Source organism: Pseudorasbora parva, chromosome 14 (genome assembly GCF_024679245.1).
Source record: "Pseudorasbora parva isolate DD20220531a chromosome 14, ASM2467924v1, whole genome shotgun sequence".
Lineage (NCBI taxonomy): Eukaryota > Metazoa > Chordata > Actinopteri > Cypriniformes > Gobionidae > Pseudorasbora > Pseudorasbora parva.
The window spans coordinates 12673176-12692200 of NC_090185.1; the positions used below are offsets into that span (position 1 = coordinate 12673176).

Below are 19025 nucleotides of genomic sequence, written 5' to 3' on the forward strand. Positions count from 1 at the left end.
ATGCGATGCGCATTACGTAATCACGTTGGAAAAGTCAAGGTGGAAGTACCGACCCAGTCCCAAAAATACATCTTATTCTCTTCTCCAACTTTAAAATGAAACGACATTGTTATTTGACCTTTCCTTGTAAAGGGAGTTTGATTTAGTGTTTGCACGTTTGCTTTGTTAACACTGGATCGCTACTTCCACTTGCGTGACCTTTCCAATGGGATTTTGTAATTGCGCATCGCAGAGCATTGCAAGATGAGCATTTGTGGTTAAAAAGTATATACACACAGCAAAAAAGCCAGTGTACATTTAACTCAATTCGAGTCAAATTTAACACTCATAAAATGTATATATGACTCCGTCCGTTTGGGAGTTAAAATCACACTTTTTAAAGTGTGAAATATGTACACTACTCACAGAGTACATTTTAACTCCCTAAGTGTTAAAATGTACTCTTGTGAGAAAAGTACATTTTTCACACTTTTTAAAGTGTAAAATTTGTACACTACTCACAGAGTAAATTTTAACTCCCTAAGTGTTAAAATGTACTCTTGTGAGTAGTGTACATATTTCACACTTTAAAAAGTGTGATTTTAACTCCCAAACGGACGGAGTCATATATACATTTTATGAGTGTTAAATTTGACTCGAATTGAGTTTATATTGAGTATAATGGAGTTGAAAAATAAAAGTAGAAAAAATGAATGCAAAGAGTTGTTTTAACAAACTAGTTCTTTATTAACAAGCAAGACCCTTTACATCACTGAAGGTTAACTTTTAAAATAAATGAATAAGGCACAGTATAGGCATTTCTGTCATCAGAATTATATTAATACTTCTCAAGTGGTGTGTAATACTTCCAAGTCCTGCATGTCAGTGAATATATGTCCTGTGTCAGTGAAGTTGGTTCAGTACCTTCAACTTTGCAACAGAACAGCAGTACTTGAGTCAACACAACATTCAGCAGATGAAAAACAGTTGCAGGATATCTGTGGATTAGTTGTGTCCAGTTGCTAACAGTACAGTTCAGTCCATAGTTGTTGTTTCACATGCAGAGCAGGGAAGGTTGTGCAGATCCAACTTTCTCGAAAAATCCTGGAATGCTGGTTCCCTAGAGAACACAAAACCAGACCAATTACAATTAATATTATTTGTATTTTATAAATACACCAAGTTTATGGTGGAAAAAGTCCAATCATTTTAGACTTTGGTGACTCAAACATGAAACTATTTTTCGTTAGAATTGACTGATTTCCAAGTAAATTAAAGGCTTACATCATCCAAAAATGTTAATTCTGTTATTAATTACTCATGTTAATTAATTACTCAGATAGAGCAACCATTCACTACCATAGTATTTTTTTCCACTATGGTGGTGAATGGTTGCTCTATCTGCTTGGTTACAAACATTTTTCCAAATATCTTTTTTAGTGTTCAACAGAAGAAAGAAACTAATACAGGTTTGGAACAACATGAGGGCGAGTAAATGAAGACATAATTTTCATTTTTGGGTGAACTTTCCCTTACAGAAATCTCACTTACTAGTCAGCTGCTGGAATGATTTTAGTTCGCTCCTTCCTGTTTTTGGGATAGGCAGAGATTTCCCAATCTGTTGAGTCTAAAATCAAACAGAAACCATCTACATGTCAAATCATGAAAACAATTTGTTTGACTCGTTTTTTTGTTATTATTTGATGTTAGCCAAATTCCAACAAAGCTATCATTATTTTTGTGCCCATGATTCTCTGATATATGTTATCTATTAAATCTTACCATCACCAGGCAGGTTCTATTCTGTAGTCTTTAAGCACCAACCCAGGGCCTTACTTGATGCATTACAGAAACTCCTAAAAACGGAAAATATAAAAACAAATATATTTAAAGGGATAGTTCACCCAAAAATGAAAATTTGATGTTTATCTGCTTACCACCAGTGCATCCAACATGTAGGTTTTGTTAGCCTAGAAATCTAGACGCACCCTAGGGGCAGCAAATTTAATCTGCCGCGAGTGTCGTCTAGCAACTCTCAATACCCTTCTGAGCTGTAATCGCCTAACTCTTGCCAGGCCAATCACATCGTGTATAGAGTTGGTAGGCGGGGCCATAATGATGACGGCCGAGTTGCGTTTGCGTGCTTCTAGTAAACACAAAAGCTGGCGAACGGCGGACTTTCGAATCAGCTTAACTCCAAGTCTTCCAGAAATGCAGTCAAAGCTTTTCTCTGAGAAATGAACGGCACTGAAGTCATTCTTAAAAAGGGAAGATGTGTTCTGAGTTTAGCCGACCGGATACGTTGAATGTTTAATCTATCAACAAGCTCCGCTTCACCTTCGTTACTCTGGTTGGTGTAGCGCTATCCTATCGCGTGCAGAGGGAGTTTGAAAGACAACCGTTTATCCGCCCCTCGGATTGAGCTGTCAATGGTGAGTTTCCAGACCAAACATCTTGATGTGGGTCTGGCTTGTCAGGCTAGGTTTTTGTTTCTTCAGAACACAAATAAAGATTTTTAACTCCAACTGTTGCTGTGTGTCAGTCATATCATGTGAATGGGTAACAATTCTATTAGAGCAAAAAATAAATAAATACATGCATAGACGACATGCACAAAGAGCCCTGTGGTTCATGACGACATATTGATATCTTAAGACACAAAACGATCAGTTTGTGTGAGAAACTGAGCCGTATTTATATTATTTTTTACCTAAAATACAAAGCTATATCCAAAAGCCTGGAACGCCTCTCACTTCCAGTACGGTCAATATCCACACTCGATATACGAGCCAGAGTGTGGATATTGACCTTACCGGAAGTGAAGCGCGTATATATCCAGAGTGTGTATATTGATCTTACCGGACATGAAGCGCGTTCCAGGCTGTTGGATATAGCGTTGTATTTGAAGTAAAAAAATTATATAAATACGGCTCGATTTCTTACACAAACTGATCGTTTTGTGTCTCAAGATAACAATGTGTCGTCATAAGCCACAGGGCTCTTTGTGCATGTTGTCTAAGCATGTTGTTTTTTTGCCCTCATTGAATTGTTACCCATTCACATGATTATATGACCTACACACAGCAACGGTTGGAGTTAAAAATTTGTATTTGTGTCCTACTGAAGAAACAAACTCACCTACATGTTGGATGCACTGGGGGTAAGCAGATAAACATCAAATTTTGAACTATCCCTTTAAACATGAAGGCATATCCAAACATTATCCAAAAGTTAAAATGATAAATACATTTTGCATAAATATTTAATATGAAAGAATTACTTACCCATTCTAAAAGTATTAGTCCTCCAAATAAGGAAACTGTTGAGTTGTTCTTCTGTTTTTCAGTCATATGGTACGTGTGCTGGCAAACAAGAGTTAAAGATAGTTTGAGGATGAAGAAATACTTTAAAAAGTCTTAAAGAATACATTTTTTATTAGTTTTAATCAGACCCCATTCATAATGAATCAATTATATTAAAATTCTTACCCATCTACTTCAATAATTTCAACAACAACTAAGATAAAGGGATAGTTCACCCACAAATGAAAATTATCCTATGATTTACTTTAGCCTAAAGTCATTCTAGGTGTATGACATTCTTCTTTCAGACAAATTCCATCAGTTATATATATAAAAAAACATCCTGGCACGTTTAGATGCACTTTTATGGACTTCAAAGCATAAACAGACATTCACTGCCATTATAAAGCTTGGAAGAGCCAGGACATTTTTGGTATAACTGATTGTATTTGTCTGAAATAGGCATATACACCTAAGAGTAAATCATGGTCTAATTTTCATTTTTAGGTGAACTGTCACTTTAAAGCGTTAGTTCTCCCAAATTTTTGAACTCTGTCATCTTTTACTCAAATTGACTTACATAGTATTTGTTCTATTCTTTTATGATAATTTTCTAACTACCATCCTGTCCTGACTAAAACATGTCAATAAGTGATTTGAATTGGTATGCAGAGGTCATAGTTGTGCTTTATTGTAAATAAATATTATTATCTATCCTTCAATAATCTTCCAAGACAGGCACCACACATTTTGTCTATACCATATACATACCTTTTTTAATGCAGAACAGAAAGAACGGTCATCAGTGCAGCCTTGGTTTCATATTAGGGGATTGTCAAAAATCAATGTTGATGCAGCTGTTGAACTTGATGCTTCTGAAGACAGAGACATCAGACAGGTCAAATTGTCTGCGCAAAACAAAAGAGGTCAACATTTTCAGAAAAAATACGTTCATGAAACAATCCTGCCTAAAACTTTGTCACTGATTTTGCACACAAATAGCCTTCCTTTGTTAGTCATTTCATCTGCATCTTTGAATCTGGATTTCTACCTAATACAAATCAGACACAAAGATTAAGTAACGTTAGTGCAATAAGATTACAGTTTGATGAATGAACAATGAATTAAAGAATGGTGAAAGCGTTAACGTTTCTCCGTCTGATGCTAGTTTCTTCAGGGAGGCCACTGTGCATGGCTCGTCTGTATAAAACTCTTACGCAGCCTTTCAAGCAGCATAGCTACTGGATTCGTTTTCCAAGACATAAATACATAATGATACATTATAGATACAGATTAATATAGGTGTGGGACACTTACTTTTTCGGCGTTGTCTCTGTTTCGGTAATTTCTCTGTTCTCTGTGATGCGGTGCAATCTCCGTGTGCACCAGATCACGAGCCTCAGCCTAGTCTGAGAGGTTTAGGCGCGTTATTAAAGCGTCAAGTTATATATCGTTATAAAACAATATTTCCTAAAAAACGTGTTGCAAATTAGGCAAAACCACTTACTTTCGGTGTTTCCTATGGGTGTTTCCCTTAACAAGCAACCCTCCACGTCGTCCGCTCCGTATCGCGAGTCAAAAGATGCAGCATGTGAGAAAAGTTGTCTCGTTTAAGCTCGCAGAGCATTCAGACATCGCTTTAAATCAATATGTTATAAAATACATATTGTAAATTAGGTAAACACTTAAGTTACTTAAGGCGTTTCCCTGTTAAAAAGCAACCGCCTCAGGTCTGCTCCGAATCACACGTCAACGAAAATGCCTGTATGAGAGCTGTTTAGCCGGGCACAGCACATTCATAGGTATAAAACAATATGATGTAATAAAATACATATGTAAATACGTGTAACATTTGATCCACTGGAGAGGCGAGGTTTTGAACCCAAATGCAGTCTTTATTTGAACACTTAACATAAATCAATATCAAAACAAAAACTTGGCAAAACAAACAAAAGACTAGACTTGACTAAACTTGACTTGACATAGACTTGACAAACACTCACCAACAGCAGGTTACACGCATCATACACGCATCATACACGCATCATACAATAACTGACCAAGACTATGGCAAACATGAGGGCTTAAATACACAAGGGCAAGTGACAAAACGAGGGACACCTGTGAACAATGATAAACAATAAACCAATGAGAACAAGACACAGGAACACGAGGCAGGAACACATGAGGGCATGGAATCACATGACAAAGGACCACATGACAAGACCAGGAAGTGCATGACAAAACATGACAGTGAACATGAAACCTTAAAACATGAAACATGAACCTACACCAAAACACCCTTGTGACAGATCCCCCCCTCTATGGGCGGCCCCTGACGCCCATACATAAACCAAACAATCAACAAAGTCTTGGGGGGCGGACTTGGGGGAGGGATGGTGGGCCAGGCCCGTGCCAAGGCACCGGACCAGGACCCTGGCGTAGCTGGGACGGGCCTGGGAGCGTGGGCGGACCCGGACCGTGAGGCGTGGGCGGACCCGGACCGTGAGGCGTGGGCGGACCCGGACCGTGAGGCGTGGGCGGACCCGGACCGTGAGGCGTGGGCGGACCCGGACCGTGAGGCGTGGGCGGACCCGGACCGTGAGGCGTGGGCGGACCCGGACCGTGAGGCGTGGGCGGACCCGGACCGTGAGGCGTGGACAGGCTTGGACCCCCGGGCGTGGACAGGCTTGGACCCCCGGGCGTGGACAGGCTTGGACCCCCGGGCGTGGACAGGCTTGGACCCCCGGGCGTGGACAGGCTTGGACCCCCGGGCGTGGACAGGCTTGGACCCCCGGGCGTGGACAGGCTTGGACCCCCGGGCGTGGACAGGCTTGGACCCCCGGGCGTGGACAGGCTTGGACCCCCGGGCGTGGACAGGCTTGGACCCCCGGGCGTGGACAGGCTTGGACCCTCGGGCGTGGACGGCCATGGCGGTAGAGACAGTTCAAGGGGCCATGGCGGTTCAGGCAGTTCAAGGGGCCATGGCGGTAGAGGCAGTTCAAGGGGCCATGGCGGTAGAGGCAGTTCAAGGGGCCATGGCGGTTCAGGCAGTTCAAGGGGCCATGGCGGTTCAGGCAGTTCAAGGGGCCATGGCGGTTCAGGCAGTTCAAGGGGCCCCTTGCCCCCCCCCAAAATTTTCTTGGAGGAGGCTACGGGCTTGTGGGCTGGAGCCAGGAAGTGGGCTGGGGCTGGAGCCAGGAAGTGGGCTGGAGCCGGAGCGGGCTCATGGGCTGGAGCCTGGACTGGGGCTGGAGCCGGAGCGGGCTCATGGGCTGGAGCCTGGACTGGGGCTGGAGCCGGAGCGGGCTCAAGGGCTGGAGCCAGGACGTGGGCTGGAGCTGGAGCGGGCTCGTGGCCTGGAGCATGGACGTGGCCTGGAGCATGGACGTGGCCTGGAGCATGGACGTGGCCTGGAGCATGGACGTGGCCTGGAGCATGGACGTGGCCTGGAGCATGGACGTGGCCTGGAGCATGGACGTGGCCTGGAGCATGGACGTGGGCTGGAGCATGGACGTGGGCTGGAGCATGGACGTGGGCTGGAGCATGGACGTGGGCTGGAGCATGGACGTGGGCTGGAGCATGGACGTGGGCTGGAGCATGGACGTGGGCTGGAGCATGGACTTCTGTGGGACTAGGGGGCTCCTCCTCCACAGTCCCCACCGTAAATGAGGAGCCACTAACCAGGAGGGCATGGTCAATGTATCCCTCCAGGGATAAGTGGATTTTCCCTCCTGGGAGATGGGAGCGCAGAGGTTCATTCAACCCAAATCTAAAAATGTCTTTCAGCGCCACATCATTAAAACCCACCGCATGAGAGAGTCCACAAAACTCCACCACATAGTCCTCGAGGCAACGGTGGCCCTGGCGGAGACGCAACAGGCAAACTGCTGGGTTCATTTTGAAGGTCAGTTATTCTGTAACATTTGATCCACTGGAGAGGCGAGGTTTTGAACCCAAATGCAGTCTTTATTTGAACACTTAACATAAATCAATATCAAAACAAAAACTTGGCAAAACAAACAAAAGACTAGACTTGACTAGACTTGACTAAACTTGACTTGACATAGACTTGACTTGACAAACACTCACCAACAGCAGGTTACACGCATCTTACACGCATCTTACACGCATCATACACGCATCATACACGCATCATACAATAACTGACCAAGACTATGGCAAACATGAGGGCTTAAATACACAAGGGCAAGTGACAAAACGAGGGACACCTGTGAACAATGATAAACAATAAACCAATGAGAACAAGACACAGGAACACGAGGCAGGAACACATGAGGGCATGGAATCACATGACAAAGGACCACATGACAAGACCAGGAAGTGCATGACAAAACATGACAGTGAACATGAAACCTTAAAACATGAAACATGAACCTACACCAAAACACCCTTGTGACAATACGATGAAACCGCATAAAACACGCAATATCAGCGTTATGCCTCCTTCTGTGGTCCGCATCGCGAGTCAAAAAAAATGGCGTCTGTGAAAAAAAGTTTCAGCTTGTGTCGCCGAAATGCCACGGATGTAATTTTACTCTCTCTCTCGGTGTTGAGATTTAACTGTACATATGTTCACCGGCCAGAGAGTGCGGTTTACACTAGCAGTGTTAATTCAACACCAGAAATGTAACACTTTACTCTGAGAGTCCTTAACACCAGGATTTTAACACTGGAGATTTTGCTGTGCATGTTTATTTTTTTTTAGAAAATCACTGATCATTTCTCTAGATAAGACACTTATTCCTCAGCTGGGATCGTGTAGAGCTCTTTGAAGCTGCAGTGAAACTGCAGTTTGGACTGCATTCTCTTGCTGTAATCTACGAGAGGTAATACTTACCCATTAAATGTTTTAGATCACAGATTTGGTGGCGATAGTAATAAACACCAGCAGCTGAAGCTGAAGACACCAGCAGAAGAACAACTATTCCTGCCACAGCACCTGAAGACAGACCTGAAACGGCTGAAGAGAAACAGTCATTAGTGTGTGTGTGTCTGATCTATAAGACACACTATAAACATCAGCTCTATACAACTCGAGTGAAGATCTGATACATGAAGACAGACATTAGTGTGTGTGTGTGTGTCTGATCTATAACACACACTATAAACATCAGCTCTATACAACTCGAGTGAAGATCTGATACATGAAGACAGACATTAGTGTGTGTGTGTGTGTCTGATCTATAACACACACTATAAACATCAGCTCTATATAACCTGAGTGAAGATCTGATACTGTAATGATGAAGACAGACAGTGTGTGTGTGTGTGTGTGTGTGTGTGTGTGTGTGTGTGTGTGTGTATATTATATATAATATTTGTTGGCTGCAATTTGAATCTCAGTTTAATTCAGTTTAATGTGTGAAAAAAACTTTTTTCTTTTTTTAATTCCATGTTTCTATGGCTGTATTCATAGTAAATATATTTTTGTCAAGTTTAGTGATTCAAAAATAAAAATTAACATGTTTTAGTTTTATAACAAATAAAGTTTCTAAAAACCTTAGGACTGAATTTGAATTGAATTGGTTCAAATCTTTTTCAGAAGTATCAACAGAATCATGGGCGTCGGAACCATTGTGTGTGGGTGGGACAAGAAGACCCACCCACTTTTTAAGACCAATGATATTGGACCCACTCACTTTTATCGTCTCTAACTCAGCACATGTCTGCTTACATTGACTACCCCTTAACCTGAGAAACTTATTTAGAAACTTATTATTAAACACATGTTAAACGGTTCATTTCCCCTTTTCTAATATTTTCTATTTTTTTATTGAAAATAAATACCTTTCTGATCTGATATGTGATGGGAAAGTGAGTAGAGCGAGTGTGTCAAAAGGCGGATTTGAACCTATGCTCGATTTGGCTCAAAACTTGATGCCATGTGTCTTACCCTTACTCTATAGCAACGGTAAATAATTCAGTGATTTCTGTCATTTTGTCTGGCTCAATCAATCGTTTAGTAAACGGCACTTTCTCTGTCTGGACACGGAGCATAAAAAACATGCAACTTGTTCATTATCATTATTTGTGAAACTGTTGATGTCTATGGCAGTCAAATGAATATAGCCTTTTTATTAGACTATTGGTATTGACTGGTTTGAGGTCTTTTTTGGTATAGGAAAGGGATAGGGCCTCAAACGCACCAAAATGCAGGAAATCACATCTATGAAAAAAAAAAAATTCTGGGGGAGAACCCCCAGACCCACCGCAAAACAATTTCCCCCACCTTTCATATTTTGCCTTAGCCGCTACTGACCCACCCACTTTTTATTTGCTTCCGACGCCCATGAACAGAATAAAAGAGGTTCCTCAAAGGGGTCGAAGTATCTCAGTCCAGTCAAACATGTTTAATGCACAGTGGATTCAGACTAGATGAACACTTTGGGGAATTTTCTCCTGATAGTAAAAATGTATGTATGTGTGAATTCCCAGCGATTATTAAAATGAAATGTGTGTCTTGTCCCAACATCAAGATTTATTTCATGTCATTTGTTGTTTAAGCGCTGATTCTGACTGCCATTTATTTTTGGTGAATGCGTTTATTGTTGGTTTTAAATCTATGAAAGAAATAGATCATTTTACTAGTTCTGTAGATAATGCTTTTTTTGAAAACAACGTATTAAACAAATAATAAAAGTGTCCTTACCAGAGACAGTAACACTGAATGTCTTTTTTGTTGTCCCAGTGTTGTGGCTGATCTCTAGTTTATAAAGTCCAGTGTGATTGGTTCTCATGTTCTTGATGGTCAGAGATCCAGTCTGATTATTCATCTGCAGTGTGCCTCCGAATATCTCAGTGAGATAGGGATATGAGATCTCATCTCCATTGAGTTGAGCGATAGTAGAACCTTTATCTCCAAACCTCCACAGTATCTCATTAATCCCCTGTGTTTGATTGAGATCAGTGTTCAGGGTGACAGAATCTCCCTCCATCACTGTCTTCACTTCATCTGCTTCAGCACCAAACACTCCTGCAGAACAAACAGAAGTTTCTCAGAGATTAAACTTATATAACACTCATATAGGGATGGGTACCGAAACCCGGTATTAAACGGGCCCCGGGGCTGAATTTTGAGACAAAGACCGTTGTATCGATAAGCTCGGCCGTTATCGGTTCTGCTTTCGGTACTTTTGAAAATACACGTGACGAGAGAGAGAGAGAGAGAGAGAGAGAGAGAGAGAGAGAGAGAGAGAGAGAGAGAGAGAGAGAGAGAGAGAGAGAGCGCAAAACGACAGCCCGAATGAGTGATGACGGACGGAGGACAGAACTAAACATTCAAACATAGCCTGGTTATACTTTACACTAGATTGTGATAATGTGATTTTATTTTAGATTTTGGCTTCTTTGGCAAAGATTTTGGCTTTAGATTTTGGCAAAGAATATAATTTTAATATTTATGTCTAGCGCAACTTAATTCCCTTTGCAGCAGTAGCCTACGCTGTCATTTCTCCCTATAACTCAAATAATGACAGAATCAGCACGATCGGTGATTGTTGTAAAATACAGTCTAGCAACTGTTGGTAAATTGTGGGATGCGTTTAATAATAAAAAGAGCGATTAAAAGCACAAACATGTGCGCAAGAGGATGTTCCCAAGTCGGCGCGCGCTCCGAAACAGCCGCAACGAGACGAGCAAATTACACTTTCGGTTTCACACTCGCGTCTAAACGATCAAATGTACACAAACATCTATGAAAATGACCGGCTTGGAGAGTCTCTTAAACACAGTTTGTGTCTAAAATGGACGTTGTTATTATGGATAGTTGGGAGAAAATGTAGTGCATCTGCCTATTATCAGTCGCCTATAGATCGGCACATCTGTCTTAAAGAGGCAGCAGTGTAAATAAACTTGCTGACGAAAAACTGCGAATTAAACAACCAAATGCAAAGAGAAAATCACTCACAGCTCTTGAATGAATAACTTCAGCTTTAATAAGCATTAATTTATCCTATCTATGATAAACTATGCAGTGTTACTTTACATTTGATTACTAGAATTCTTCCTGAAATTAAAGCACCGTGTAGGCCTATATAATGTATATCTTTGTTAATTGTGTGTGTGTGTTTGTGTGTGTGTGTGTATGGGGTATATATATATATATATATATATATATATATATATATATATATATATATATATATATATATATATATATATATATATATATATATATATATATAGTAAATCCCAAAAAGTACCGATAAGAATACCGTTAAAGTACCGGACCGATAAGCAGTATCGTTAAGAGTAGTAATACCGTTAAAATCTTAACGATACCCATCCCTACACTCATAACAGAACTCATATAACACTGCTGCTGATGTCAGTGAACAGATTCAACTGAGATCAGTCTAATAAGCAATTTGAATTGCCTGCTAAATTATGGGTTGCATGCTAAAATTACGCACTCATGGGTCTATATATCACATAATAGTCTCTTCAACCCACAGAAAAACGTGGATTTGGCAACACAGTGCAGTTGAGCTCTGTTGACATTTAACAATGCTTCGCTCCGTTGCTCTGATTGGTTGTAGATCTATCCAATTGATGTCTTTCCTGGTTCGGTTGAAACACACCCCATAATCACAGCCCAATGGAGCAGTTTCAGACTCATATTCTGACTAGAAGCCATAAATATAATTTGACTAGTCAGAATGATATTTAGAGATATCTGCGATTAGCTGCACTAGTAAGAAATCTGATTCGAGATATCTCTAAATACAATTTGACTAGTCAAAACTCTTTTTTGGATATCTGTAATGACGTCATAATTATCTTCAATAGACGCGTCACACATACGCAAAGGTAATTTGAGATATCTCTAATTCAATTTCGCGACTAGTCACAATTTTATTTTAAGATATGGTCTCAGCGTGGAATAGAAGTGGTCAGGTGAAGCTGTATTCTATGTTTGAATGTATGGTTTACATTATCTGCTGGAACCACGATCTATATAGAACAGGTGCTGGTGAAGTGACTTGGAGTTAGAAAATTGTCCCTGCTTTTTCTATTACGAGATCTTCAGGAGCTCAAGGAAGGCCTGGATATCTGACCAAGAGATGACCATATTTAGATTAGTTTTTCGTTGTTTATCACATTCCTATACCATGAGCTATATGATGTAATCTCTCTCTCATCGGTTCAAATCATGTTGCACCCTTTGTATTCAATGTATGTAACCTATGCTTTTTCTCCTAATAAAGGAGAGACTTTATACTCTCCCTCAGTGCTGGGTCTTTATTCATTCAACTGCCACTTCAGAAACCTGGGATGAGATGAATAAGGGGCAAACACATGCATTTAGTGCTGTGATTTTAACTGAATCATGTTGCAAAACAGACCTGAAGTGTAATGTTTAAAGACTGGAAACTGCTCATCTGTGTTAAGAACAATGGAATTAAACCCCCGGCCCCGAGAACATGAAAATAAACGTGTGATGGCCAAGAATAATGTGTCAGAATCAAGGCAGACTAGTCAAAAAAGCTGAAGGATGATTTAAAAAAGATCACAGGTTAATAGCCTAAATGTTTAAAGACATTGACATGTAGGCCTACTGGTGACATTGATTAGTAGGCCTACATGCATTGTGTTTACTCGTATCATAGTAGGCTTATAACCCACAAAGGGTTACTTCACCGATTAGCATATATGGCTTTGTATCAGTAGAAACCCTGGGCCCAGTTTTTCAAAAAGTTTAATCCGGATAAAATTGATCCGGATTTAGTAATCCTTTTTTTGCGATCTGTGATCACGTAATCCATCTTACTTTATGAGCCAGTTTTTTTAAAACAACATTGGATTAGATCAATCTGATCCGGATAGGAACTTTTCAGGATCACCAAATCTGGATAACCAGTGCTCAAACAGGATAGGAAATCACAATGGTGTCAATATACGTTTAATTTTATTTTAAATGAAAACACACAAATTAAAAAATTAAAAATAAACAAAACAAAAATCAGTGATTGCCATTCTTTGCATTTTCTGGGTTATTCTGTAATCATTACATGCATCACTAATAAATATTCTAAAAATAAAAATATTTTCGATTGTGAAGAATATATATATCAGTTAGTGACAGAATAAAATGTAGTGTTTTTGGTCAATTTTGACAGCTGTTTGGGGGATTATTTTATGAGGCCAAACTCTTTCTACTTTCTTGTAGCCCTATACTGAAAGGCTGAATACGTTAAAGCCTACCAATCACTGTAGCCTAAAGGATGAACAAATTCAATTAAAACCTTATGAATACATAGGATATCTTGTAAAATACTGCATGATCCAAATATAGTATTATTTGATACATTTTTAAAGTTTTCATTACATTTTGGGCATGAAATCCACGCTGAATCCACCCTTCTAATGGGATCAGTTTAATCCAGATTTTTTGGATCAAAATGATCCAAATCCTACAAGTTCTGAAAAACCCAAGCTAATGGTTTGATCCGGATCAAAACCAAAATTGGATTACGTGATCTAATCCGATTATGTAATCCGTTTTTTCTTTTGAAAAACACATATTCAAGATTTGGTCCAATCTGTTATCCAAAATCCTAGTGGATTACTTTTGAAAAACCGGGCCCTGCAGTATATTCGAATAATCGTGCTTCAACCAGGGGAGAGAAGCATTCTAGGAAATGTTGTCTTTCATCCCCATGAGACAAATGCATTGTCTGTCTTTTCTCAGAAAGCACCAAATTCAAAAATAATTTTACAATTCTACTACATTAATGACCCAGTTTAAATACAGATTCATCTTCCCAGCGCTGAAGCACCCCTTTAAATTATATCCAGTTAAACAGCAAAAAAGCGCATGTATGCGAATACCGCAATATCCGCAACTGATCTCGCATGTGTCTGATCCAATATCCAATAGAAAACAGAAAACTGCTAGCCTAGAAATGTAGACGCACCCTAGCGGCAGCAAATTGAATCTGCCCGCGAGTGTCTTGATGTGGGTCTGGCTTGACAGGCTAGAAAATCGCCAGTCTTGCCTGCACTTTTTTCACTCCTCCCCTCACACCAGCCGCCTAGTCTCGCCTATATTTCAGTAGAGGCGCATCTCAAACAAGTCTATCAATTGGATCGACCTACAACCTAACATCACCTTCTCTGGTCAAAACATTCCAATTTCATCGACAGTCACTAACCTGGGAGTAAGATTTGATGCTCAACTCACATTTGAAGCCCACATACAACATCTGTGTAAGATCTCCTTCTATCATCTCAGGAACATTGCTAAACTCCGTCCCACACTTGGTCTGTCAGATGCTGAAAAACTTGTCCATGCTTTTATTTCATCCAGGCTGGACTACAGCAACGCTCTCTTTTTTGGGATTCCTGGCAAAAGTCTACAAAAATTACAATACATTCAGAACAGTGCTGCCAGGATCCTAATGAGGATAAGAAAATATGACCATATCACACCCATCCTTTACTCGCTCCACTGGCTCCCTGTTTCATACAGGATTAATTATAAAATCATCTTACTTACCCATCAATGCATCCACGGAAACGCACCCCCCTACTTAAAGGAACTACTCGTCGCAACACAAAACTCTTCACGCAACCTCCGTTCTGGAAATAAAGCCCTTCTACAACCATCCACAACTAAGCTCCGCACAATGGGGGATCGAGCCTTCTGCTCAGCCGCACCGCGTCTTTGGAATTCCCTTCCTGAAAACATAAGGGCTCCTCAAGCCATAGACTCTTTTAAGAAAGAACTAAAAACCTTTCTTTTTAAACAAGCATTTTTTACTTTTTGCTAATTCATTTTTTTTTATTATTATTATTATTATTTTTTTTTTTTATGTGTAGCACTTTGGGATTGTTTTTAACTATGAAAAGGGCTTTACAAATAAAATATATTATTATTATTATTATTAACAGAGCAATGGAGCAACGCATAACGCTAGTTTTCAAATGTCAACAGAACTCTGCACCGTGTTACCAATCTACGCGGTTTCCCAATGGTTAAAGCGACCGCTATGTGATCCAGGAGTGCCAGTTTTAGCAGACAACCTTGCCAAAATAACATCATTTTGAACCCCCGAAAAGCTATTGGGCTTGTTTTGGGCTATGGCAAGGTCGAACAAGTTCGTGTCATAAATCCACAAAAGCATGAATGCATGCTTTGGTGTTACCACCCCTCATTGCTACCCTATAACTTTATAACCAATCGAAAGATTTAGGGTCATATGAAACAGAAAGTGTTCAAGAATTAACAGAAATCATACACTTACCGCACATTAGTAATAAAAACAAAACGGACTTTGAAGTGCTCTTCATTGTAGTCCACCGGTCCAGCAAAGTCGATTTAGGATATCCCCCAGACTGATAACAACTGTCCCAAATGGCACCCTAAACCCTCACGGTCTTCCTCTGAGTCCGCAGTTTCATGGCATAATGCGCTTTGACAACAGTTTTGTGCAGGCTTGAGCCCCTATAACTGAAAGTGAAAATGCCCCCGCGATTTCCACCCAGAGCCAGCGATCTCTAACCGGGGGGATTTCAGAGGGGATTTCTTCCCCCCGAAATTAAAAACTTATATTTAGACACAACCCAGCAAACACACAACGTTGGCACAACGTACTCAACCTTCTAACAACGTTGACACAACATGGCCAAAAGGTTGCTATAATACGTTGTGTGGTGAAGGTTGTTACAGTGTTGTCACAACGTTGACATTGAACCACCGTCTGTACCATTGGTTAAAGTTGTGCCAAGGTATCTGGACAACCACTGGGCGACCTATACTCGTCATCACTGCTCTGAAGCGTGAATATCAGCCTTTTAAATTTCAACTGACAGTTGAACCGTCTCATTCTTCAACGAGTATAATAACTTGGTACGCGGATCCGTGAGTATTGCTTTTAATTTCCCTTAGCTGATACGTACACTCTAAAAAAAGTTGGGTTATTTTTTTTACCCAATAGCTGGGTTAAAATATTGGGTCATTCTGTTGGGTTATTACGAGCGTTTGTTGGGTTGTTTCTATAGCAACTCAGCCAGTTGGGTTAAAATTCAAATTTCAACGGCTGCCCGCTGCAACTGTGACAGAGGAGATACACGGGTAAAGTTATCCTAATATTACACATAAATGTTTGTTTGTTTTTCCCCGTTATGAAGTGACTTTAAGCTCTTATATTGTACTATTGCAGCTTTTCCCAAAAATATGTTTATATCTCCCCCTGGTGACTGCTTTTTGTACGCTGTCTCGCTGTATCTGCGACTAACGACACCGATGCTTGAATTGTATAGACAGCACAAGGCCATTTCTAAATAGGCCTATGTGTTTGTGAATACATTGTTTTCCTCACTTTCTCTGTTCTTTCCAATAATTTTTGGGAAGTTATTCATATTTTTTTTTAGATATTTTAACCGACGCGCTCGCCTTCAGGATCCAGCGGAAGCCTCCGTCCGTCCAGTCATTGTGGAAGAAGGTAACGTTAACGTTATGCAGCGTTGTACACACGTAGCTCAAATGTCTATAAATCTCAAATACAGTGTAACATTAAATACGACGAAAAACATTAAATATTTTATCCATAAAACTCTAAAGATGAAAAATGTGAAGATATACAGACAGTATTGCACTATTCAGTCAGTCATACGCCCCTTGAATGACGGTTGTGACTTTATCCCTTTATAATAACTTATGACTTAGTCAATTTATAACTTTTTAAATGCCAAATAGCAGCAAAATAAATATTAATGGACTTCATTTGCCGCAATACATGGCTATTGCTTGAGCTCACGCTGTAAAATCCAGATAGTGACAATAGCTTTGTTGTGTATTCACTTTATATTAATTGAACATTTTTAAACAGGATGCTATGGATTCTTATGTAAGAGAAACACTTCAGAATTGGAACCTTGAAACATTAATCAGCAGATTTGCAGGTGAGCAAAAATGGCAATTTATATATTGTGAGTGTATGAGAGTGAGAACAGAGGTAGAGTGTGTGTATTAGGTGACCACCCGTCCCGCGTAGCGCGTGCGCGCACAGCGTTTGAAGCAAAATTCATGCGTCCCGCAAATTGAGACCGTGTCACGCATAATTAATGCTTGCTCAAAAAGAAGTTGGTCGCTCTATATCCTCGTGCCTCAGGCAGCAAAACCAACATTACTTGACAATTCAGCGTGCTACTGTTGCCCCACCCACCCCTCAGTTGAACTGCTGTTGTCAACTTTTTCATTGTTGTCATGACAGTGCACGCACGTGCATACCAGACACACTTAGAACTTTTTAGATGCGCATTTCCTATTCGAAAAATGGATTCTTTAGGCTCCGCAATCATCAATTAAAAAGAGAAGGAGTGGGTACAAGAAAGAATGGAAAAATTAATATTTGTGACTGAAAGGTGTTCAAAAAAGAGAGCTTTTTGTGACCTTTGCAAAACGTCTTTCTCAATCGGACATGGAGAGTAAAATACGATGTCAAACGACACAGATTCACGCTGCAAAATATGCTTTTCTTTCTTAGTATGTTTGTCTTGTTTCTTGCCAAAATATAAATAAAAAAATATCAAGCAAAAGTAATTGTCTTGTTTTGGGAACAAATAACTCAAAACTAAGAGAGATTTTTTGCATAAATTAAGACAAATAATCAGCCAATGGGGTAAGAAAAATAATCTTAATTCAAACAGAAAACAAGAATAATTTTCTTACCCCATTGGCAGATTGTTTGGCTTAATTTTGAGCTATTTTTTTCCCAAAACAAGACAATAATTTTTACATGTCTATTAAATGTTTCTTAATGTAAGAATTTTTAGATATTTAGACTTGAAACAAGACAAAAATACTAAGTAAGAATGGTTTTTTTTTTTTTTGCAGTGCAGACTTTGCTAACATGGAAGTTCACCATCCTTCCTCCCCTTCTCGTTCCGTGAACTGGAGTTAACTTTACTTTTAGTTTAACTTAACACATTTTTTTTTACTGTTCCTGTGGTGTTGATTTCTGTTAATCCCATAATTGTATATTGATTTAAAGTGAATAAATTGTAATGAAAAATAAGTAAAGTAAATTAGCTAAAGTAAATCGTAAGTGGAAGTGCATCTGTCAGTTCATTGAATGTTCAAAATATTATGTTAAAAATACACATTGGTTGGCCTATATTCATGAGCATACATCAGCAATTAGCCTACACATGTTTAGGGGAATAGGGCATTATTAATATACCATGTAAGGTGCTATGTGCTAGAAATGGGTAAACCACTATCTGCCCGTGAGGTGGGGCACCACCGCGCCAGGCAGTGTCCCACATTGTCCCTCAGAAACATACCCTTTGTCCCCCCTTGGGCTTATTAGCAGGTGGTCACCCTAGTGTGTATGCGTGTGAGAGTGAGTATGAAGTGTGTATGTTTTGCATTGTGCATGTGTATGTGAGTAAGTGTGACAGTGAGAATGGAGTGTGAGTGAGTATGGAGTGTGTATGAGAGTGAGTATGGCGTGCGTGTGAGACTGAGTACGAAGTGTGAGTGTGTGTGAGAGTGAGTATGGAATGTACTCTCACACACACCCACACGCCGTTCTCACTCTCACACACTCACATGCTGTTCTCACTCTCTCTCTATATCACACACACATTGTGTTTTTGTGAATTGTGGGGACTTTCTATTGGTGTAATGGATTTGACACTATACAAACTGTACATTCTTTCCCCCTACACTGCCCCTGCCCCTAAACCTACCCGTCACACACACACACACACACA

The 19025-nt window shown here is 40.1% G+C and overlaps 1 protein-coding gene and 1 long non-coding RNA gene across 3 annotated transcripts in view; both read right to left on the minus strand.

Annotated features, from left to right (window-relative positions):
• Positions 1 to 19025, minus strand: part of LOC137040110 (uncharacterized) — a 61522-nt gene that overhangs the window by 26902 nt on the left and 15595 nt on the right. The window contains exons 2-3 of the mRNA XM_067415521.1: positions 9955 to 10278; positions 8143 to 8265 (exon numbers count right to left, since the gene is read on the minus strand). Coding sequence (XP_067271622.1) covers positions 8143 to 8265; positions 9955 to 10240 — 409 coding nt within the window. The 5' untranslated portion in view covers positions 10241 to 10278. The remainder of the gene's footprint in view (positions 1 to 8142; positions 8266 to 9954; positions 10279 to 19025) is intronic.
• On the minus strand, positions 794 to 5119 carry LOC137040120 (uncharacterized). 2 transcript variants are annotated; one of them, XR_010897851.1, is made up of 7 exons: positions 4789 to 5119; positions 4599 to 4690; positions 4053 to 4156; positions 3264 to 3341; positions 1762 to 1835; positions 1531 to 1606; positions 794 to 1099 (listed from the first exon to the last, which is right to left on the minus strand). It is a non-coding gene; the product is annotated as an uncharacterized lncRNA (long non-coding RNA). The 2 variants fall into 2 exon arrangements; XR_010897852.1 differs by having other exon boundaries at positions 4053 to 4189.